The sequence below is a fragment of the Ochotona curzoniae genome, unplaced genomic scaffold, assembly GCF_017591425.1.
Source record: "Ochotona curzoniae isolate NIBS_2020 unplaced genomic scaffold, NIBS_Ocur_1.0 scaffold_4505, whole genome shotgun sequence".
Classification (NCBI taxonomy): Eukaryota; Metazoa; Chordata; class Mammalia; order Lagomorpha; family Ochotonidae; genus Ochotona; species Ochotona curzoniae.
In genome coordinates, this window is record NW_024467118.1 from 23,284,837 (window position 1) to 23,309,021 (window position 24,185).

The 24,185-nt window shown below is 42.9% G+C and overlaps 1 protein-coding gene across 7 annotated transcripts in view; it reads left to right on the forward strand.

The window, feature by feature from the left end:
* The first annotated feature begins 1,303 nt into the window (after positions 1-1,303).
* Positions 1,304-24,185, forward strand: part of KLHL5 (kelch like family member 5) — a 65,052-nt gene continuing 42,170 nt past the window's right edge. The window contains exons 1-4 of one of the 7 annotated variants that reach the window (XM_040966416.1): positions 1,329-1,354; positions 15,081-15,140; positions 15,310-15,407; positions 22,652-23,125. In XM_040966416.1, the coding sequence (XP_040822350.1) occupies positions 22,746-23,125 (380 nt within the window). In that variant the 5' untranslated portion in view covers positions 1,329-1,354; positions 15,081-15,140; positions 15,310-15,407; positions 22,652-22,745. Of the gene's footprint in view, positions 1,355-14,633; positions 15,408-22,220; positions 23,126-24,185 lie in introns of those variants that run through there. The other 6 variants (XM_040966421.1, XM_040966415.1, XM_040966420.1 and 3 more) reach the window with 6 other exon arrangements.

The following is a 24,185-nucleotide window of genomic DNA, read 5'->3' on the forward strand; positions in this document are numbered from 1 at the left end:
ATTTTGGTTCCAGTGTTTGAAAAGCTATGCATCTGCTGGCTTCAAAAAGATCATGGAAGCACAGATTATGAACACGCTGCATGAACGTCAACATTTTGATACCAAAATAAATTTAATTCTAGTCCTCTAGGAACATTTAGCACCGCCTTTGCACATGCATCTCAGTGGTGCTAAGGGGTGAGATGTGAGGAGATGGTGAGCATGGCAGGTTGAGACGGGAAAGACAGGAAAAGTGGCACCCACCCACAGGAGGACAGAGCCAGCTGTGTGAACAGCTGAGGACCATGGGCAGGTCTCCCAAGCAAGTGCTTTGAGATCCATGTGTTGGCAGAAGGTGCCAGGTGTAGGGGAACCGTGTGAACATCAATGCTGGGAGCTGAGGCTGGCAGCCAAGGCCCAGGTCACAAAGGGTGCTTGCCAGAGGAACTGAATAAATATCCTGCCTTTTGAGATTTAGTGTCCCACCAAGGGAAAACTGTAATCATGGTTGCAATGTAGAGGATCTTAACTGCGGGTGGCAGTTACCAGATCCTTGCAAGAACGGTTTAGGACAGACAACTGCCGGTGAGTTGACCCAAACCGCTCTTAGCACAACGCAGGCCGGCTGTCCGCATCTTCCAGCCCTGCAGAGGAAACTCTCCCTCAACTTCCACCACCAGGAAGTCAAGTCCCCTTGTCCTGGCCGCCAGGAGCCAGAGGAACCACTGGAATTCTGTCGGGGACAACCTCGCCCCGCCTCCTCTGGGCCAGACCCCGCCTCGGCAGACGTCCTTCTCCCTTGCCCCAACGCGCTTCCCTCGGCCCGACTGCCCTTGTTCCCCTCCCCATCCCATGGCTCCGGCCGACTGAGTGCGCCGAACTGAGGGGAAAAGAAATCGCCTATCGGGAGACTGCGGCGGCTGAGAGGCGGGGGCGGGGCCTGGAGATCGGGGGCGGGGTCCCAGCGGCCTGGGGCGGGGCCTGGAGATCGGAGGCGGGGTCCCAGCGGCCTGGGGCGGGGCCTGGAGGTGAGGGCGGGCTTCCGGCGGCCGTGGGAGGGGCTTAGGGCCGTGGGGGCGGGGCTTGAAGCCGCTCGCACCGCGCCGGGACTGACTGACAAGCGAGCAGCCCCCTCTCGCCCCTTCTTGCCGGTCGGCCGGTTCGCCCGCCGAGTTGGATACCTCGGCCTGGCGCAGCCTGAGGGAAGGGAAGAGGTTCGCTCCGGGCCGGCCGGCGCCGGGGCTGAGGCCGCCGGGAAGGGGTTGGGGGCGCGCGGGGGGCCGCGCATCCCTCCCCGCGGCCCGCCGGCCCCCGCCCGCCGGGCCGTCCCGCCCCGCCCCGCCGTGAGCCGCGGCTGCTGGCCCAGCCCGACGCGGTAAGTGTGACCCGCTCCCCCGGCGTCGGGGCGCGCCGAGGCCCGCGCTCCGCCCTCACGCGCCCCGAGCGCGCCGGCGCCGACTCCCGGCCCTTGGGGCGGAGGCCACCTGGTCCCGGCCCGGCGGGTCCCCGGGTTCGAACCCCGAGTCGCCGCGGCCCGCGCCGCTGGCGAGTTGCTACAAGTTGTGGAGGCGGACGGCGCTGCTGTCCTGGACACACCATTTCGCGTCTCTGACCCCTTCCCCCACCTTCGTAGCCTCCCTTGAGTTGTTAACTTCCTAGGTTGACGTTTATCCTCACACGCCCGAGTGTGGGGGACAAGGAAGGGTCCCGGGGTGAGAGCCGGCGGCGTGCCCGGTGGAACTTGGCATTGTAGGCGTGCATTTCCAGAGAGCGAACTCAGAAGAAGCCGGCCGGAAGTGGCTTCTGTCCGAACGGAGAGCGGGACTGGAGTCTTTGTTTCAGTCGTTTCATTTGATGTTTTGAGTAGCCAATACATCCACAGACTTAAAAGGGGCTCTCTCCCCACCCTGTCCTGCACCCCATCGTGTTGTTTATCTCCCTTTTCCAGGGCGATGTGTATGCCAGAGCTTCTCCTTTTGAAAGATCTGGTTGTTGAGTGACCAGCTGTTCCTGGTACCCGGCATATTCTAATCGTCTTTCCTGGGAGACAGTTTAATTGGTGTTTCTGGTTACTGGACCGCTAATGATGACTTTCTGTTGGATTTTCAGAGCTTAATAGGTTTGACTGTTAGGAATTTCACCGGCTCTGTAGAGTTACTGTTGACTTAATCTGAATGTTTCCGCTCACAAGCAGATACGCGACTTTTTTAGAGAAGGGAGTGGGGAGGGAGAAATCGGTGTGAACTTGTGGGAAAGGATTTTGTATATTCAGCAGATAGTTCCACAGATATCTGGAAGCAAGTTAGTTTCCCTGTGTTGTGGGATTTACGCAAGCTGCATTTTTTTTTAAATGTGAGAAAGCTAATTTAGAGTAGGAAAATGGATTATGAAGTCGAGGGGAGAAGCCAGTTGTGCCCTGCGCATGCTCTAGGGCTCTGGATCAGAGATGAGTCACAGTTTTGAGTTTGGGCTTCCTAGGAACCAAGAGGGGAAAAAGAGAGAGGAACAAAGCAAGTTTCAGGATGTTTATAATTCCAAGATTCCACATCAGTTCAGCCAAAGCCAGGTGTTTAGTAGTAATGAGGTCTGGCAGGATCGTTTTCTCATAGGCCCTAATAAAAAGGGACATGGTAGGGAATAGTTGAAAACATTATTTTTAATCCTGCAGATAATAGAGACTTTTGTACAATGCATTTCGATAAAGACAGTAATAAAACTCTTCATTTCTTTCAAGATTTCACTGGATCAGTTGAGAACATTTAGAATGATCTAGAACAACATTTTTCAGATCATGTCCCAAGGAATGAGATGGAAACAGTCTGTCGAAGTAGCATGCTGAGCCCGAAGCAGGTAGCTGAGTGAGAAAAGTTTGAATAATTTTTTTAAAACTACAGATTGAGGTTTATAACGGTAGTGTTCAGTTTGTCCTACTGAGGAACACATTTTGTGAACGTTTCCAAATTTGTTGGACTATGGAACACAATTTAACAACTACTGAACCTCCAGAAGTGACTGCCTTTCTTGTAGGCAGTTCTTTGTATTACTGGGAATTACAGAACAAAACAATGAATTCTACACTAATTAGTAAAGACCAAACTGAAAATCCTCTAAAAAGTCCTCTAAAAAGTTTTCATATATTGTGTAACAAAAAGGAATAGTTACCTTCCCCCTTGAATTCTGTCTTCATGGTTCTTCTGCCAGTTACATGTTGGACAAAAAGACCTCTATGTCACTTCCCCCTTCTGTGCTTCCAAAGAGTGAATGTGGAACAGACGAGGTTGAGGCAAGAAGCATTTCAGTGGTGACTATAATGAATTATCCGTGAGTGTAAATATAGGATTGACATTTTCTTTGATCATAAGCTATTGTTACTAATAGGTTGAGTAATTATGTTTACTAATAATTTACTATTAAATCTTAAATTCCGTAGTCAGAGGAGACTAGAACACAGAGTCCCACAGCAGAAACAACGAAGGATCTGAAGGCAGAAAATGTGGGATTGTGCTGCTCCTGTGCAGGTTGTTTCCAGAGGTTTAATGAGCCACTGTGAACCTGTTTCCTTGTTTGTATAGACTAATGGCAATGCACAGTTCTTTCGTGGAATAAATATTGAGACTTTATTAGGTCCTGGGAAGTTAAGAATGCAAATGAAGTCATATCAAGAATCACTGACTGACTACACCTGTGGCTATACGTGTCCTATGCCTGGGTACAGAGGGCAAGAGTTTAAAGGGCAAGGAATAAATAATACCTTATCCAAGTGTGTTTAGTTGCCGAGTTGCAGGGCGCAAGTGCTGAGAGTTGAGAGATTAATCCCCAGTTTATTTGAATCCATTCAGTTCCTGTGTGTGGATGATACAAAAGCATCTCCAAGTGATGCCTTACCACACACAAGATTGCCATTTTGAGAATAACAGGAGGGCCCAAGCGATTCAAGGGTTTGCTGAGTATGTGAGGTGGGACAGGCTACATCCTGGCACCAGGAGACTCATATGCCAGTGGCTTAAAACAGGAAAGGTCTATTTCTGGCTGCCCATGCAGGGTCACCCTTGGAGTCCTGTCCTAGGGGTCATTGGAAGGCTGACTTGTCAGAGGCTCCATCTTGGCACGCACAGGGAAGGGATGCGGTGAGCTGTGCACTGCTCTTCAGGCCTGTCCTGGGGCAGTCGCACTGGTAACTTCCATGCTACCTTACAAACAAGTCTGGACTGCAGCCAATTTGAAGGAGAGGGGAAGTGAAGCTCCCCCATGTGCCCGAGGGAGAAAACTGGCAGTCTGTGCAGTGAGCCCCCCAAATGGGCTTCATCGTGTTGTGGTCTGCATGAATTGCATCCAAATTCTCCTTCCCAGTGTTCCCCTCAGCAAAAACAAACAGCCTTTCTTTGTGTATGTGTGTGTTTAAACAGAATTATGCTAATGAGAATTTTAAAGATCCTTTGCTAATTTCAAATGGAATGTTTTCTAAAACCCCACAGTAAGATGTACTATTTTGGCCCAGTGAATTTCATCCTTTTAGAATTGTCCATTCAGTAAGCACTTATTAAGTGTGTAAAAGGCATAATGTAAGTCTGGTGAGAATAGAAAGACGGTTGGGAGGTTTACAATTCCAAAAGAAAATAGCTTGAATTGAATTTTCTCTTTTTAAAAAAGATTGATTTAGTTTTATTTGAAAGGCAGATTTTACAGAGAAGGAGAGGCAAAGAGAGAGATCTTCAGTCCACAAGTTTACGCTTCAAATGGCCACAGCAGCTGGAGCTGAGCTGATCTAAAGCCAGGAACCTCACTCGGGTCTTCCACACGTGTGCCAAGGCCCAAGGAATTAAGCCATCCTTCATCATTGCTTTCCTAGGCCATAAGCAGGGATCTAGATTGGAAATGGAGCAGCCAGGGCTCAAACCAGGGCCTTTAAGGGATACCAACACCATAGGTGGAGGGTTAGCTTGTTATGCCACTGTGCTGGCCCCAAGTTCTCTCTCTCTTTATCTTTATGGCAGCATTAGCAGGGTTTTTAAAAATGGATTTACGTATTTATTTCAAAGGGAAAGGGAGACAGCAACAACAAGCAAATCAGAGAGAGAGGTTGAGACAGAGCATGCTTCCATCCACCAAATGATCACAACTGCCAGAGCTGATACAGGCTGAAGCCAGGAGCCTAGAACTCTGTCTGGACTTCTGATGTGTGGTAGGAGCCCAAGTCATTGATCTGTCTTTGTTTCCAAGGCACATTAGCAGGGAACTAGATAAGCCTGGACTGGAGCCAGCACTCTGATATTGGATGCTGGAGTTGCCAATTGTAGTATAACCCACTGTGCTACAATCTTGGCCCCTAGCAGGATTTTTTACTATGATTAAAACCTGATTCATTCACTGTCTATGTGTGTCTCTCTTATACACATACTCACACGGATACTTCAAAGGTTAGTAGAAAAATTAAAATATAATGTTTATTTTGGTGCAGAAAAAATTTCAGAACTCATGCATAATTTAAAAGATAACATTTTAAAAGATAAAAATTGCATTTCCATGCAATTTTAAAAAGATTCATTCATTTATTTGAAAGGCAGAGTGGTTAAGATTGGGGAGAGGGACAAAGAGATACTCCACGTGCTGACACACTCCCCAAAAACCCACAACATCTGGGATTGGGCCCAGCAGAAGCCAGGAGCCTGCAATACTCTGGGCCTCCTGAGGCGGGTGGCAAGGACCCAAGCACTTGGGTCATCACCTACCGTCTTACAGGGTGCATTGGCAGAGCAGCAGGGACTGAAGCCCACACTCTGACAAGGGGTTGCAAGGATCCCAAGCAGCTGCTTACCGTGCTGCACCATACTATCTACCCCTTCCATAAACTTCTTGAAGACTTGTGTTGTATATGTAATGCTGTCCTCCTACCCCACCCCAACCCTCTGCTTTGTTTAGCCTTAAGGATTTTTTTTTCATGACAAGTTACGCAGAATTGCTTGAACTAGTGTAAACCAAAAGAATGTTGTATTAGACAAGGAATAAAGCTTTTTGCCGCAGTTCAAAGAAGCTCAGCTGTGCCTTGGAGACAGCTGGCATCAGTAAGTAGGGAGCTATGGTTACTTTCTCTCATGGTCTATATAATTTCTTGCCAATTTCTCTCTTTGTGCATATACTTCATCTGTTTTTCTCCCTGCTGAGTAAATTTGCTGTATTTTGCTCTGACATAGGCTTTCAAGTTCATGACACTTGAAACCAAGCAGGAGCCCTCAGCAGTCTAAGAGCAGACATGAAATTTCTGTTAACCACATTTTGGCTAACCACTGTCAGAATGTGAAAATGATGGAATTGGCCAAAGTGTAAGAAGTTAGGGTAATTGGCAGCTTTACAGTGGAGAAGGAGGCTGTTCCAATAGTTTGCCATGAAAGAGACCTGAAGTTAAAGAAACCTGAGATTCCTTCAGAGGGAAGTTCTACACAATTAACACCAGCTTGCAGATTCTAGTGGTTCCAACTGCTAAGATCATCAGGATAGTAAAAGAGCGCTGGAGCTGACTTGTATTTGCTGTATTTCCTCTCCTTGCATGTTTGCAAATGCCATCTCATTGGAATCCCTTAGTCTGTCCCTTCCTTTTCACCCAAGTTTACAGATCACTGCTGAATTGTCTTTGAATCAGCCTCTCCCTCTGCTTCTCCTCCAGATTGTTTATGTAGGAAAAAGGGTACACTGAATAGATTCCCTTGCTCCACCCTTTTCTATCATCCAAGCTGATTATTTTGTATCTTTTTTTTTTTACTGTTTGTTTATTTGAAAGAGAGAGAAAGAGGGAGGGAGAGACAAAGAAGTCTTCCAACTTCTGGTTAGCTCCCCAGATGACCACAGCGACCAAAGCTGGGTCAGGCTGAAACCAGGAGCTTCATCTGGGTCCCTCACATGGGTGGCATGGGTAGCAGGGGACCAACCGCTGAGGCCATCTTGTGCTGCTTTTCCCAGCCATTGACAGGGAGGAGAGCAGTGCTCTGATGGGAAGCCCGTGTCACAGGTGGCTGCTTTACCTGTTTTTCCACAGTGCTGGTCCTCTGGGTATTTTACTTTAATATGCTGTTGTCATATCTTTCCAATATCTTAGTCTGTGTTTATTCTCAATACATTTTTTCCCCCCATTTTCTATGTGTACTTAGCTTCTTTAGCAAAGATCCTGCTCTGGTTTGAATAGGATATGGCTCTTGGATTTGTCCATGGGTTTAATCCCTGAAGGTTCAAATTAGTGGTACTAGGAGGGTAAAATTTAATCCAATAATGGTGCTCAGGAGGTGGATCTGGGGAGAGGTCCTTTGGTTATTGGAGGCCCTTGTGAAGTAGTTCTCTCCAGCTAGGTTATAAGATAAACCTGAATGGCGTGCATCTGTCCTCTTGCTTCTTGGCCTGTCCCATGATTCTCTCCTTCCTAAAAACTGCTCAGTCCATCATCCTGCCTCGCCAAGCTGCCACGCCACTGGGGCCTGCCTGAAGCTGGACTGTGGGCTTCCGAAACAGTGAACCAGAGTAGACCTGGTTGCTCTGAAAGGCTAATTCAGTTCCCTTGCATTCTTTTTTTTTTTTTTTTCCCTTAAGGTTTATATACTTGAAAACAAGAGTTACAGAGAAAGGAAGAGACAGAGATCTTCCATTCGCTGGTTCACTCCGCTCCATCTAGCTCTCCCATGTGGGTGAAGGGGCCCAAGGACTTGGGCCATTTCCACTGCTTTCTCAGGCTCATTAATGTGGAGCTGGATCAGAAATGGAGCAACCAGGAATCAAAGCAGTGCTCCTGTGGGGGTGTTCGCATTGCAGAGGTTTAACCTACTGTGCTATACAACCACCCTCCCCCCCTTGTGTTCCATACCCATGCAGTATCGCCTTTAAAAAACACCCATCACTTCACCTGAGCAGACGACTGAGCGAGGAACTGTGGAGACACGGTGTGTGCTGCTTCAAAAAAAAAAAAAAAGGGAATTCCACAGAAAAGGATGATAGAGAAAGGTGACTGTGAGCTTTGCAACGAGGCCAGGTGTGATGTGTTAGGAGTGGATATTAGGCCAAAAAAGCTGACAGAAAGGGGGAGGGGCTTGAGTTGAGTGTGAAAAAGGTCAGGAGTGTCATTCTAAGATGTTTTATATATTGTTCTTGTGTAAGTGAAAAGGTTTTGTTGAAAGGTTCAGTTAAACTTTTGCATATGTATATATTTTTTTATTTTAGTTTTAAAATTTTTATTGGGAAGTCAGATATGCACAGAAAAGGAGAGACAGAGAGAAAGATTTTCCATCCACTGATTGAATCCCAAGCAGCCGCAATGGCTGGAGCTGTGCCAATCCGAAGCCAGGAGCCTAAAGTCTCCTCTAAGTCTCCCACGCAGGTACAGGGTCCCAATGCTTTGGGCTGTCCTCAACTACTTTCCCAGACCACAAGCAGGGAAGCAGGGCTGCCGGGATTAGTATCGGTGCCTATAGGGGATCCTGGTGTGTGCAAGACAAGAACTGTAGCCAATAGGCTACTGCGCCGGGCCCCAGGTCACATCTTTTAAGTGTGTAGTGGGACCCAAGGATTTGAGCTAGCTCTTGCTGCCTTCCCAGATGTGTGTTACCCAGAACTGAGTCAGGACTCAAAGCCAGGTACTTTAATTTGTTCAAGCTGGCACCTCAATCGCTAGCCCATATGCGCACTGCAACTAGACGTTTAGAATCACAGCTTGCTCTTGGGGCAGCATCACATGGTCCTGGCCAGTGGCAGTGAATCCCACAGCAGTGAACACAGACATCTCCAGGAGCCACCTGGTGATATCTCAGAAGGTGCTCCCACTAGGTGAGCACCGGAACAACCTTAACTTTACAAACCTGACTCCATCGATCTGTTTTCCAGGGTCTCGAGATGTATGCCATTTAAGGGGGCCCTCAGTCCAGTAAAACTGCAGCCTCCTTATGACATATGTATAGTTCATTTGTGGTGTCCAAACCCCTGTGCAGATTTGCCAATCGGCGGATCATTTTTATGATAAGCAATGTTGGTTAGTAACTTTACATGTCATTCCGCATATTGCCAGGGGAACAGAGCTTGAGAGTTAACTGCAGGTTTAATGCAGAAAAGAAAAAGGATTTACCTCGACTCACATGGGGCTGGTGCTGTGGTGTGAGGGGGAAGCTCCTGCCTGTGATGCCAGCATCTCATGCGCACTGGTTCCAGTCACACTGGAACCTCTTCTGGATCCCACTGCTCTATGCTCCACTTCTGACCCAACTCCCTGCTCATCTGCCCGGGAAAGCAGCAGGCACAGTGCAAGCGCTTGGGCCCTTGTATCTGTGTGTGAGACCTGGAAGAAGCTCCTACTTTCAGATCAGCACAGCTCTGGCCCTTGTAGCCACTGGGGAGTGAACTAGTGCATGGAGGCTCGCTTGCTCGCTCTCTCCTCTCCTGTAACTTTGCCTTTGAAACAATAATAATAATAATAATAATAATACCTAAAAAACAAAAATGCCTCACACTTGTATTATCCATAATGGCTTTCATTTGGAAAGTATTTAGTAATAATTGTTTTGCTTAGTTTTAACTCTATAATGCTAAAGTATGACACAGTTCGGGAGGAGAGTTAAGCTGAAAATGTAGGTAGCGACCACTAGATCAGTAAAAATCCTGAATTTTATACTTAAAATCATAATTTTGATAATCTTGAAGATAAAAACAAGAAATAAAAGTTTAAAATAGGACAATGTAGTCAAGAATTGCATTTGGAAGGTTATTTCGACGGTAGTGTGGACAGTAGATAAGAGGATTTAGGCTCACAGTTGACACCTTCATTTCAGCTTAATACCTGCAGTCTTTGTGGGAACATTTCTCTGACAGTGGAAAGAAGGAGTACTCGGTTTGAGGCTCTCCGATGCTCACGGGTTCAGCAGGGTCCCTTAACAGTTTGTTCCCCTAACCCTAGTTGCCATCCCTTCCCCCAGTGAAGGCTGGGAGGGCTGTTCTGAAGGACCTTCTAAGGAAAATGGGTGTGATCAAATGTAAGATTAGCACTAAAATTCTTGATTTTACTCATTTCCACTGAGCTGCAGATGAATTAACATGCCCCATTTTGCCTGTACCTGGAGTTCAGTTACAGAACAGTTTATTGATGGCTTTCTTTTTAAAGCCTGGTTTTAGGGCAATGAAGAGTTTTTTTTAATAACTGGTTTAATTACCATTTGTAGTGATTAACCATTTCCAGTTATAAGCAGCCTAGGGTGATCTGCATTTTCTCCTCCCTTAGCTTCCTCTGTCCTTCAGGTTGTTTCTCTTCCCAACTTAACACTGCTCTAGTTTAAGTATATAATTTATAAACTCTTAGTCCTACAACAGAGTCATGCTTCTCTGTGATTGGCTTATTGCAAGAACCCGGGCTGCTGCATGTCCACAGAGCGCTGATGACTTCCCACCCCCAACCCTGCCAAGCTACGTGGAAGACAGAAGCACTTTTGGATTTGGTTCAGGTCCATAAAAGACCAAATTATGGTTATCCAGATTGTTACTTTTTATGACCCATAATTCAGTTGGGTGTCTCACCAAATATAATGGACCAGCCAAGATTTCACAGTGCTTTCCCATCATCTGGGTGGTATTTCAGTTTTCATCCTGGCGCTGCAGCAGATACATATTCTAAGGTGCACATAACAACGAAACTGTGTGTGTGTGTGTGTGTGTGTGACCAGTCATCCAGCCAGAAACTTTCAAAAGCCAATCTTTGGTTATAATCATGTGCTAGTCATTATGATATCAACTATAACTTTTACAAATGAGCTTGTACAATCTATTTAACTCATTTTTAGAATGTTCATTGCTTGAGTACTAGATATTGGTATAGATCTTTTAGAAATGGAAATAGACTTTTGATAAGTTACTGTGGGTCAGCACTTGCTCTGTAAGGATGAGTGGCAGAAGCTGAAAGAAAACTGAGTAGGGAGACATCTTGTGAAGCCCTTGTGTTAGAATAAGGATCGTTTTAGCAGTTGATCGCATTTATGATATTCTATTGTAAGAGGAAGGAAGTTTTCTCCATGTATACTGTATTTATGTCAGGACCTTAATGGCTTTTACTTTGGTCACATCTTAGTGGCAACAAATGTGTCTGTGCTGTGCTGTGCTACTCTCCTAGACCTCTCACCTCGCACAAGTCAGCTGTCCTGAGTCTGTGTCCTCATTTGTGCAGTATAAATAACAGCTACTCACCTGCCTCTCAGACAGGTTGTGAGTAGCACGTAAAAGTATTTTGAAAGCAAGGGACAATGAGGTATACTATAAGTATATAGTCTTTAGCATTGGTCCTAGATTCAAATTAAACGCTGGTACTCATCAAATGTAGGTGCTAAGGCAAGTCACTTAACCTCATTTCACACCAGCATCCTCATCCACAGGTGGGGAGGAGAATAATCTCTTCAGGCTTTTCTCCCCGCCCACACAAAATGTAACTCAGTGTTAAAGTATGTATGTGTTATGCTGTGAACTTAGGCATTTAAGAAGCTGCTGTTAGAAATCCAGACCCTTACTCAAGACTTAGACATGCTATTTACACAATCCTACCCTAGTGAAAACGGAAGATCCAGAAGCTGAAATGACTTGCCCAGATTCCACAGCTGCTGATGAGTGGCTTAGCTATTGATTGCCTCTTCCTGATCCCATCATTTAGGAGTCCTTTAATAGGTGATGAGGTGGGATGCTGACAACAGAGGTTCTCTCAGCCAGCTTCCTCTGAACTCTGGTATAGCTTTAGCCTGATGTACACTATTTCCTCCATGAATTGTACTTAATGGTCCCCAAGGCCAGCTGCATGCTCATGGTTAAGTAGGTTGCTCCATGGCTGCTCATGTTGGTGCTTGCCTGTTGAGTACTTTCCAGAAGTTGGCTGTGTTTATTCATAAACCTGTCTTAACAGTTTTATCTTACAATAATTATAAAACATTAGTGGGGCCAGTGTTGTGTTGTCATGGTTTTAGCTTCTGTTTATGATGCCTATTCTCCAATGTCGGAGTGACATTTGAAGCCCAACTGCTCAGTTTCTGGTCCAGGTCCTGGTAATGTGCCTGAGATAGCAATTGGTAATGCCCAAGTACTTGTGTCCCTGCTTACCCATGTGGGAGAATCGGATGGAATTCCTGCCTCCTGATCTCCTCCTGGCCCGGCCCTGGCCATTGCAGGCATTTGAGGAGTGAGCCAGCAGGCAGAACATTTCTGTCTCTCTCCCTCTCTGTCTTGCAGCTTTCAAATAAATTTTTTAAATTAATACACATGTAAATTGGATGTAAAAAGAATTCTTTCTATGAAATCTCAGATGCTTTGGGATATCAGTATGAGTTACTAAAAAACTGATGTGGAATCAGAAAGGCTAGTTGACTGTGAAAGTCTAGTGGGGGAAGGGAGAGGGTCCCACACTGTAGTGTGTGAGTAAAGCCACCACCTGCAATGCCAGCATCCCATATAGTCACTGGTTTGAGTCCTGGATGCTCCGCTTCCAGTCCAGCTCTGCTGATGTGCCTAGCAAAGCGACAGAAGAGAGCTCGAAAGCTTGGGCCTCTGCACACACGTGGGAGACCCAGAGGAAGCTCCTGGCTTTGCTCTGGCCTAGCTCCAGCTGTTGTGGCCATTTGGAGAGTGAACCAGCAGATGGAAAATTTTTTTCTCTTTCTCTGTATGTATAATCCTGCCTTTGAAATCACTCACTCAGTCTGTTTTTGAAAGTGACTGTGGAGGACTCATCAAAGGCTGAAGCAGTGGCTTCCAGAAACTTGTAACAGCTCTGTACTCCTCAGGCCATTCGTAGTAAGGAATAGAGGGGTCCTACCACAGTGTGAGTGAACCACACCACTGAGCACAGCAGCTCAGCTGGTTTGTGTTGCCTTTATAAGGCTTTATCCTAGAAGAAAGCAATACTTCACTGGCAGCCTGGCACAACTTTTCCCTGTAGTGGACAGACCAGTGGTCTAATGGATTCTGTGTGCTTTTTCTCATTCTCATTCTATTAATAGAAACTCTAAGTGGAAATCATACATGATGAATCATTATGGGCATGGCTTTGGCAAGATAGAGGGCCCAAACTCAGTCAGAGACTTACATCAAATTCATGGCATTAACCTCATGGGAAGGATTTATGAATAAGTGTGCATTTATGTGTTCAGTTAAAATAACATTGTTCAGGGTATGTAAGTGTCATTATAGGGGCTGTGCACTGTTCCCAGGCCTCCAAATTGGCTGGAAGTATATCTTTGATATCAGGAGCTATTGAAGCTCCCCTTGCTATCTTAGGTTATCAGGGCTGTACTCCTCAGGCCATTTGTAGTACATACCTAGTATGTCCTTGTGATGCTCCATTGCAATTTTTAAATGTCAATAATGTAAGTGCCTTAAAAGCTGTAGTCCTTGCCGTAATTCGGCATTGCCAATCCAAAGGAGATAGTGATAGTAAATAAGTAGTTTTGATAAAATTTATTGAGTTTTTTGAACAAGTAGTTTAGATTTTGTAGAATCACGTGGGTAAATGGACATAACGTACTTTTTTATTTTTTGTTATTTATTTTTATTGGAAAGGCAGATTTACAAAAAGGAGAGACAGAAAGATCTTTTCTCCTGCTGGTTCATTCACCAAATGGCTGCAACAGGCAGAGCTGAGTTGATCCAAAGCCAGGAGCTTCTTCTGGGTCTCCCATGTGGATACAGGGTCCCAAGGCTTTGGGCCGTCCTCCGCTGCTTTCCCAGGCCACAAGCAGGGAGCTGGATGGGAAGTAGAGCAGCCTTAACATGAACTGGCATCTATACAGGATCCCACCATATGCAGGTGGAAGATTAGCCAATTGAGCCACCATACTGTACCCCAAGATTTATTTATTTTACATGAAAAAGTAACAGAGAGAGATCTTTTATCCACTGGTTCACTCCCTAAATGGCCGTAATGGCTGAAGCTGAACCAATCTGAAGGCAAGAACTTCTTCTGGGACTTCCATATGGGCTCAAGTGTTTGAGCCATCTTCGACTGTTTTCTCAAGCCATAAGCAAGAAGCTGTATGGGAAGTGGAGAAGCTATGAACCAGCATTCAAATGGGATGTTGGTGCTATAGGCGGAGGATTTACTTGCTATGCTACCACGCTGGCCCTGACATAATGTACTTTAAAGATTAAAACTTACTCATTTTTTTTTTTTTGCTTTCATTTATGATATGTATCAGTGTTTTTAATTGGAGAAAACAAAGCAATAAAATCTATTAGATGCCTTTTATTCTAGAATCATACTTCAGTTTTAGGTATAGGGTATCAGTTTTTGGCAGCTTGTGATCAACTATTATATTTACAAAGGTAATCTTTGAGCTTGTTGGAGCTGAATTTAAATTTGTTACTTAGAATATTGTTTACTGACTAAGTCAGATTATTCCCCAATTATTTTTTAAGATTTATTTTATTCTTATTGGAAAGGCAGATCCAAGAGAGGAGGAGATATATAGAGAAAGATCTTCCGTCTACTGGTTCACTCTCCAAGTGACCACAATGGCCAGAGCTGAGCCAGTCTGAAGCCAGGAACTTCTTCTGGGTCCCCTAAGCAGATGCAGGGTCCCAGGGCCATGGGCCGTCTCCCACTGCCCTCCCATTCCAAGTAGGAACTGCATGTGAAGTGGAACAACTGGGACATAAACTGGTATCTGCATGGGATCCTGACATGTGCAAGACAAGGATTTTAGCCACTAAGCCATTGTCACAGCCCTGTTCCCCAATTTTTAACAACATGAAAGATTTAACACTGCTGGAAGCCTTAATTTTGGATTTCAAAGTGTATTCTTAGTCTTTTTAATTACAAAAGAAATTTTGATATGTTTGTTGTAACTAGTGACAAGAATGCAAAGATAACTAGTGCTTACAACCTGGAGTTCGTGTGTCAATATTGTTCTGATTTCTGAAGTGGAATTTTTGATATCGTTGATTACTTTGAAGTGTAAACTACATAACAGTTATTGGCCAGCATTCCTAAGCCATTTGATTGTTAAATATGATTAAAACCAAACTTGGCCAAAATAGAATCAATCTTTCTGAAAGTATATACTTCCTTCCTTAGTCATGTTAACACTACCATTTTTCTTCCCGTCACCCAGGTTGGAAAATGCTGTTCTCTGTGATGTCTTCCTGTCCACTTGCCACAGTTTTCCTCTGAGGTTTGTGTCTAATATTTTTAACATCAGTTTTCCTTTCAGATCTTCTTATAACCCAATTTAAATTGTACCTTTTCCACTGTAGAATTTTCTAAACTGTTTTCCCCCAATACTATCTTGCCTCACAAAATCCTTTTTCATCACTTCCCTGTTCATACCACTAAATCCTCAGGAACTCCTCTTCACCCACCTAAAGGATACACTTCTTGATCATTCCGTAAGAGTTTCCCTCAAGACCTTCTGCTGGATTTTAAAGTGGCTGAAGTCAAGGTCTGTGCCATTACTTTCTTTGGTTGTATTGTGATTTAAATTCAGTAAGCATTTGAACACCATGCATTGTATGCATAGTTGTTAAGGACATGGCAGTCCCTTTCCTGATGGAGGCATTCAACATGTACTGAATTTACATAAATACAAACTTTTATTGCATTTATAATGTTTGCCTTCTGTGAGGTGGAAGAAGAGGTACAGAAAATCTGGTATATCTCTGGCATTAAAGATAAAGTGAAGTAACAGCAAATCTCTTCTAGTGTAGGTAAATAACCCATATGCTCTGCTGTCGTATGTTTTTAAATGTTAAGAGGAGATTAAATGTTAGTGAAATTATACTAGTGTTCAGATTTTTAAAATAAGCCAAATTATGAATGTTTGATATGCAGTATATCCTATACACTTAAAACTGTAGACGTGGACCCATAATGATCACTCTTTTTTTTTTTTTTCATAATGATCACTGTTATAAACTAGATGTCAGATAGCCGTGCTTTAAGTTGTCACGAGGGCAAGTGTTTAGTTTGGCAGGTCAGCCAAGTCCCGTGTTGGAATACCTGGGGTAGATTTCACTCCTGCTCCCGATTGCAGCTTTCAGCTTCCGCTAGTGGGGACCTTGAGAAGCAGTGTGAAGACTCAGTTGGATCGCTGCTACCCATGTGGGATACCCGGATTGAGTGTACTGTTGCCTGCTTGACATCCCCCCTTCCTCCCCACCCGTAGGCCCTTTGTTGGCTTTTGGGGAATAAACCAGCAGATGGAAGCCTGCTTTGTCCTCTCTTAGTTACATTAAGTGAGCTCATCTACGCTCTGTCCTAATATTCCTATGTTGCTATCTCAGTACTGAATAGTATCAATTTTAAAATCATAGACTAAAACTTGAACAGATTTAAAGCAGAAATGGCAGGTGGGTTCCTTAATTATTGTTGAAAAAACTATATTCATAATTGACTTAGATTGTACTATCTTAAATAATGCATGAATTTTGTATCTCAAGTTTAAATTTGAGCAAGGTTATTCAAATAAAAGAAGTAAAAAATACAAGTTTATCAGTTTGAAGACATTTTGTCAGTTTGTGCAGACATCTGCTTTTTAGACATTGGGCTTCAAAGTGATAGAATTTTATATCTTAAGAATGAGTTAGGGGCCTGGCGCAGTAACTTGGTGGCTGAAGTCTTCACTTTCCTCATGCCAGGATCCTATATGGGTGTCGGTTCTGTCCTGGCAGCCCTCCTTCCCATCTGGTTCACTGCTTGTGGTCTGGGAAAGCAGTGGAGGATGCCCAAAGCCTTGGGACCCTGTACCCGTGTGGGAAAACTCCTAGAGGAAACTCCTGGCTCCTGGTTTCAGATTGGCTCAGCTCCAGTCACTGAGGCCATTGCAGTGAATTATCAGGTGGAAAATCATCTTCTCTGTTTCTGCTTCTATGTATATCTGACTTTCCAATAAAAATAAATAAATCTTTTTTTTAAAAAAAAAGAATGAGTTAGAAAAAAATCATAAGAGCAAAATACTAAAAAGATTTTATCATCAGAGGTAAATGTTTCTCTAATATTTTTAAAAAATCACATTCTCTATTAATATATGCACTGTTATATTCTTTGTATTGTTCTTATAATTGTTGAATTCATTCAGTCATTAGAGAAATGTTTGAGCCCCTGCGGTATACCAAGAGCTGAGGCTCCAGTGATGAACGCGAGCGAGGCTCTGGTCAAGCTTACTCTACAGTGAGGATAAAGACAGTAACAGTGGAGCTGTGATGGTGGTACCTGCTCTGAAAGAAGAAGGCCAGGAGAAGAGGAAATGATGAGTAGTTTCATCTACATAGTCAGGGAGGATCATTTTGATAATTTATCAATGTAGTTTGTTTTAAATAAGAGGCAGGTAGAAATCTCTCATCCACTGGTTCACTTCCCAGATGCCCATAGCTGCTGGAACACAGTCCAGCTCTTGCACATGGTGGCAATAAAACAGTCGCTTGAGCCATTGCTGCTGCCCCCAGGTCTCACATTGGTGCAAAGCCAGTGTCAGAGGCAGAAGCTGGGTACTGAACCCAGGTACTCCATTTGGGACACAGGTATCTTATTTTTTTTATGATTTATTTATTTTTATTGGAAAGGCAAATACACAGAAAGGAGGAGAAACAGAGAGGAAGATCCTCCATCTCTTAATTCACTTCCCAAGTGGCTGCAGTGGCCAGAACTGAGCTGATCCGAAGCCAGAAGCCAGGAGCCAGGAACTTCTTCTGCATCTCCCATGCGAGTACAGGGTCCCAAGGGTGGGTTTGGGCCATCCTCAACTGCTTTCCCAGGCCACAAGCAGGGAGCTAGATGGAAGCAGGGCTGCCAGGACTAAAACCGTTGCCCATATGGGACCCCATTGTGTGCAAGGTGAGGACTTTTGCCACTAGGCCACTGCGCCAGGCCCAGGACACGGGTGTCTTAACCACTAGTCAAAACTCCCATTTCCTGATGTTGTAATTTTTAGTATGTGTTGATCTTTTGTAATAAGTACTTCCTAGGCAATTATTTATACCTGTATAAATTTTTAAGTACAACAGTTCTGTTGTTGGGCCAAAGTTGATGGAACATGAGAAAGAGTATTTGAATTAATAGGGGAATTCTGGGACATAAGAGACTTTAACACTGAGATTTACTGTATATTTTTCATAAAGAAAATATAAATATTAAAAACTCCTATAAATCAAGATGATAGATAATAGGGAAAATATTTCATAGAGGAGAGCCAAATGACTAGTAAATACAAAAAACTACCCAACTGCATTGGTAATCAGTGAACTCTGAGGGAAAACCAAATGGGATACAGCTGCACTGCCAGCAGAATGACTGATATTAAAGAGGCCAGTGTTCATTAGTTGTGGGATGACTAGGATTCTCATGTTCCGCCCGTAGGACTGTAAATTGTTAGCAACCACAGAGGAACATTTTATGACCTGGTGGTTTTATTTCTATTCCATGTCCAAGCAGACACACACACACACACACCAGAAACACATGTCCAAGATTATATGTAGTCACATTTTTTTGTAAATGTCAAATAGAAACAATCTAAATGTCATTCAGTAGAATGGTTTTGGTCATTAGATATTTATACAGTGGAATACTGTATGTCTGTGAAGGCCCTATCAGCTGCCTTGGAAAATAAGAGGTTAATTTCAAAACAGTGATTAACAGAATAGTCAGGAAGTTTTGAAGCAGATAAAACTAATCACTGCTGAGGGTGGTGGTTGCCTTTGGGCAAGCACGTGAGGCTGACTCTTTGAATGCTTTCTATAATTGCCCAGGTTCTGAACCTGGGTGGGGAGTGGATGGTTTAGTTCTTATTCTGGCAATTCATTGAGACCACCACACTTTACTGTTGTATGTTAAATTCTAATTTTGAAATGTTTTTTAGAGGAATAGGTACTAGTTCTTATCAGTCTGAAAAAAATATTCAGGCAACAACAAGAGAGTTAGTGTCTCCAATAAACAAAACATCTTGGTAATAAGGAGAAGACAAATGCTCAAGAAAGAAATCTGCAAAGGGCTTTAGCACCACAGCCGAGTGACTAAATCCTTGCCTTGCATGCACCAGGATCCCATATGGGTGCCTGTTGCTATCCCAGCTGCTCCACTTCCCATCCAGCTCCCTGCCTGTGGCCTAGGAAAGCAGCAGTGGATGGTCCTTCAAAGCCTTGGGACCCTGCACCCATATGGGAGACCAAGAGGAAGTTCCTGGCTCCTAGCTTTGGATCAACTTAGCTCCGGCCATTGCAGCCACTAGAAGAGTGAACCAGCAGATGGAAGATATTTCTCTCTGTCTCTATTCCTCTGTAAATCTGCTTTCCTAAATAAATAAACAAGTCTTTAAAAAAAATAAAGGATAAGAAAAAATTGGCAAAGAATATAGGTAGCTCAGAAAACAAGAAGTCAAAACGGCCAGTAAACTCATAAAAATAGGCTCAAAGGCCAGTAGTTAAAAATCATTATTATAATGTTTAGAAGAATTATAATACTAATTGCCAGTTGTAGGACCTATGAAAATAGAAGGGAAAGGTCACTCATTTTACTTGTGAAAATGTGCCTTAAGAATGTTAAACCATTGACTGAAAACACAAACCTTAAAAAAGGAACTCCATTTTGGGGAATAAATCCAAGATAAAGCCTCAAAGGGTATTTATTTCAGCATTGTTTTAATAGCAAAAAACTCAAGCTAGACATTAGCCCAATATTCCTATTACCAGGGAAATAGTCTAATAAGTTATTTTATAATTATGAAATAGATTTTCATATATATATAAAATTAAGTGACAAAAGCAAAATGTCTAAAAGATGTGTAGTGTGATCTCTTAATAGTAAAACTCCTATGAATGTGTACACAAGTTTGTATCTGATGCAAGTGGGATAAGGCATGAAATGTTGTACCCAAAGCCTTCCGCTTTGGTTACTGAACATAGCAAGTGGACGAGGGCTGATAAGATGACAGCATTGAGAAATCCTTTCAGGGTAAAAGGGGTGTGTGTATGTGTATGTGTGTGTGAAACCAAACCCATGATCATGATACTGGTGGTTGAAATGCTTTTATTTGGGTCTTTGTCAAACAAAAATCCTGGTATCCCTTTAAAATCAGAGCCTGTTGCAGTGACTGATCTACGTGTATGGTTAGTTTTCTCAGAAGAGCTATTCCGTTAGAGAAATGTTTGAGCCCCTGTGGTATACGTTTCTTACAATGGTGAAAATGGTCTTTGCTCTCATGGCAATATGGTATGCTTTAGCACTTTAACAGTCCCTTCTCCTAAGTCTTTGAGCTTCTTGTAGAGAATTATGTTGACGTCTGTCTCAGTGGCATTTACCAAAGGCCAGTGTTAGATTCAGCTCCCATCAGTCAAACAGCAAAAACAATTACAATCTCTCCTAGCTGTTTGAGTTGACACTTAATGTAATTAGAATCTCTGGTACGTGCTCTCACATTGATTGTGTGAATCCAATTTCAAATTTTATCTATATAAAATTATATTGCAATTTTTCTTCTGTGAAATATTCATCCTTTCTTTAAGACTGTAAATTTAAGATAATATAAAAGCAAGCCCTGTTAGTGCTTAGCTGACTGTGTGATGCCTCGTACATATAAAAACTTGGTGAACATGTGAGTCAAAGAATGATGGTAAGATCATTATGGACTAGTACAGTGATGTGATTTTCATCCTGTGACCACATCCTGCACATAACAAGATGTTTACCATGCCTGGCTCCTGCCTTGTTGCCTAAAGCAAGCTCTTCTTGTCCCAAGTAGTAAAATCTACCCCCTGGGGAGAAGACAGTTGCAGCTGCTACCCTGGATGAGAAAAACAAGGCAGGAGTGGTGGCAGAGTGGTTTTAGGGGTGGTAATAGCTGACTTAAACCTTAAATGAGGAGTCATATTTTAAAGCAAGGGGAAAGGGTGTCAGCATTGCAAAAGAGGCAGCAGCGTGTTGTAGACCACTCTGACAGATGAGCCTGTATGTCCGTGCTGGAACCCTGGAGAGATAGAATTGGTAGAGTGGAGCTGGAAGAGTGTTTGGTCTTGGGAGGAGGTCTGACCAGGGAGAGGGAGAGGTATCATTTCGTTCTCTAATGCACCCTGCATACCATTGCCAAATGAATTTGCTAGAACATTGCCCAGTTCAGCCGTCTTCTTAATAACACCTGTGCTTAGTGCTCGAGACATTTTATTTCAGCGTATTCACCTAACTTTCTCTCAGGTTGATGGACTCCTTAAAATTGATTAGATATGGTTGACTTGCTGATCACACTGAGATGTTTATCCATCCTCAGAGGTATACTCCATGTCTGTGTTAATATCTTACAGAAATCTGTTGTCAGTCTGCCCAAGCAACTTCTTTTCCACATTCTGGTCTTTCTTCTTTATGGTTTTTGCCACAGTATTTGGCATGGAATTGCACATGGCTTTTCATGTTTCTCTTTCTTGTTCTCAGGATTATTTTTTTAGTCCCAAAGAGCTGTGTGAAGTTAAAATATAAATAGCTTTGGTGGGTTCTTTTTTTTTTTTTTTTTGATCCACCAATATAAGCACTGCCTTTTGTGTGAAATTATTTGCCAGATTCTGCATTTGTAGATAACATTTTAATGTTGTAGCATTATAATATTTATTTTAAGTTACCCCAATATTTTTTATTTTAGCAACAGCATTTTGAGTTTTAGAGGCCCAAAACTATTTAAATAACCCCTCACAATGCCTTGCTTACAGTAACTGCCTTGCATATTAAAATCTGATTTGTATTTGCCTTATCATGTCATTGCCTTACCATGATCAGATTACTTGTTTGGCTAACAACTGGGGCACCATTAGGATGCTTGTGTACTCCAGAAATGGTCCTGTCCCAGCCTTTGTGGCCTTCTGAAGTCCTACTTTTCATTTTCCAGGAAATGTCCTGGAAATCTGGATATTGTATGTAGCCCAGTCCCAATTATAAAATAAAACTGGCTTCATTCAGGTTATTTATTCATAAAGAGCAAAGTACTGTCATGTGTTTATCCTTTGTAGTTTTTAAACTTTTTCTTTTTTATCCAAAAGCAGCCTTTCCTTGCCCGTCCTCTCTCCAGTAGCTGCAGGCTTCTCTGGGGAGGGCGGAGGCTGAAGGCAGCGAGCTGCAGCCACACCTTTGTACTTCCTTCTCCTTCCCCTGCCCAGAAATCACAGCTGAAAAATTGCTCTATCACATTTAGCCTCCCCCCCAAAAAATGATTTTTGAAAACTTCTTTTGTGATAGTTCATTTAGGAACTTAGTTTAAAAATGGAAATATTTCAGTTGAAAAGTGATTTTTAAGTACAAAGGAAAATGCTCCAAAATACATTTCCAGCTTCAGCAATAAAAGAGTTAATGCACTCAGCTGTGGAGACTGTGCTATTGCACGGGGATGTAGTGCTTTAGTGCTTTCTGTCTCCTTGGTCGGTGGTTTAAGAAGGGGGTGGTGTTCTGCATTTGAAAGGCCTTTAGTGAATGCTGTCAGTGTTTGGGAGAGCTACTGGTCGGAATGGGAAAGGAGAGCAGCAAAGTGGTCTGGCTGCTTCAGGATAGGTGGATGAGAGTTTGCTCCGATTGAACGGAATGTTCCACCGTGTTTCATCTTGACTCATCGTCCTTTGTTCTTTATAATGTGATACATTGGCATAAAAGTGAATGTAGATTTATATGTACGCATTTGAATGTGATATATTTTCCTTTAAATCTGTTTGTGTACAGCAGGGCATATACTTCTCTTGTCTTGGTTGGATGCACAGATCTGTGTGCAGTGCTTTTTGCCCGTTGCCTAGACGATCACTTGGTTTCTCTGAGGATGTCTGGTTCTCGTAAAGAGTTTGATGTGAAACAGATTTTGAAAATCAGATGGAGGTGGTTTGGCCATCAAGCATCATCTCATTCTACAGTTGACAGCCAGCAGGGCGAATTTTGGAATCGAGGCCAGACTGGAGCAAGCGGTGGGAGAAAGTTTTTAGATCCGTGTAGCCTGCAATTGCCTTTGGCTTCAATTGGTTACCGAAGGTCCAGCCAACTGGATTTTCAGAATTCACCTTCTTGGCCAATGGCATCCACCTCTGAAGTCCCTGCAATTGAGTTTACAACAGAAGATTGTGGCAGTGCACACTGGCTGGATAGACCAGAAGTGGATGATGGCACTAGTGAAGAAGAAAATGAATCTGATTCCAGTTCATGCAGGTTGATTATTTTCTTATTGTTAGAATGGGCTGTGGGTGTATATTGTCTATAATGTTTTAAAATAATTCAGTATTTAAAATTCATGACTATGTATGTATATGTGCAATCTATATACATACACATATATACTACCTTGATATGAACATGTGATGCTTTTGCTAGGATTTTTTTTAGAAGAGGCTCTAGTATTTTGTAATGTTGTACAGATAACAAATAGCATTCATTTTGAAATATGTTGTGTTGCAAATATAGATTGGCTCTGTTTTGAAAATACATAGTGGCAATGTTATATGTCATTGCTTAATCATTTGCTTCATTCATGTACCTTCTGTGTTCACAGCAGAACTATAGAAGACATTCCTACAGTATAAATTTTTACATGGCATTTAGTGTAAACAGTATAACCTTTTTTTTTTAATTGAATGAGAAGGAAAGGTTTTACAAAAAGATGTACCTTATGTAGTTGCCAGCTTTTTGAACACCACTATAGTTATCAGTAATATATTGTTTTATGGTCACTTCTTTGTCCTGTCCATGTTTCAGCTCCCTCAGACTAACACAGAGAATACTAAGTGACTTGTCTCAAGATGACAGCTACTGATTCCTGTTACCTTCACTTTCACTAAAATTTGTGGTATTTGGATAATGAAGGACTTTCTTTCAGGGGACTTTTAGTGAACAGAGAGGGGCTAAATGTGGTCAGCTGATGAAAAGGGGCAAGAAGGGGAAGTGAGTTGAAAATGATGTTTTAAATAGTAATTTAAAAAAGAATGTATCCATATCATTGGAATTTGGTTTTGTTTTTGAAGTAGGTTCTTTAATTAATTGGTTTAAGGTACTATAACATGATACAACAAAGTAGAGCGAAAAAGTCACCTTACTCATTTTCTCTCAGAAATGTTTCTAAATATTCTTAGCAGCACAAATATCATTTGTCCAGTTGGATTATTTATTGAAATTTTCTTCAAGTTCTGATAAGATTTGTAATTTATAAGTTTGATATCACTGATGTAGGAATCATAAGAGATTAAGACAAAATAAATTCACACATTCAACTCTC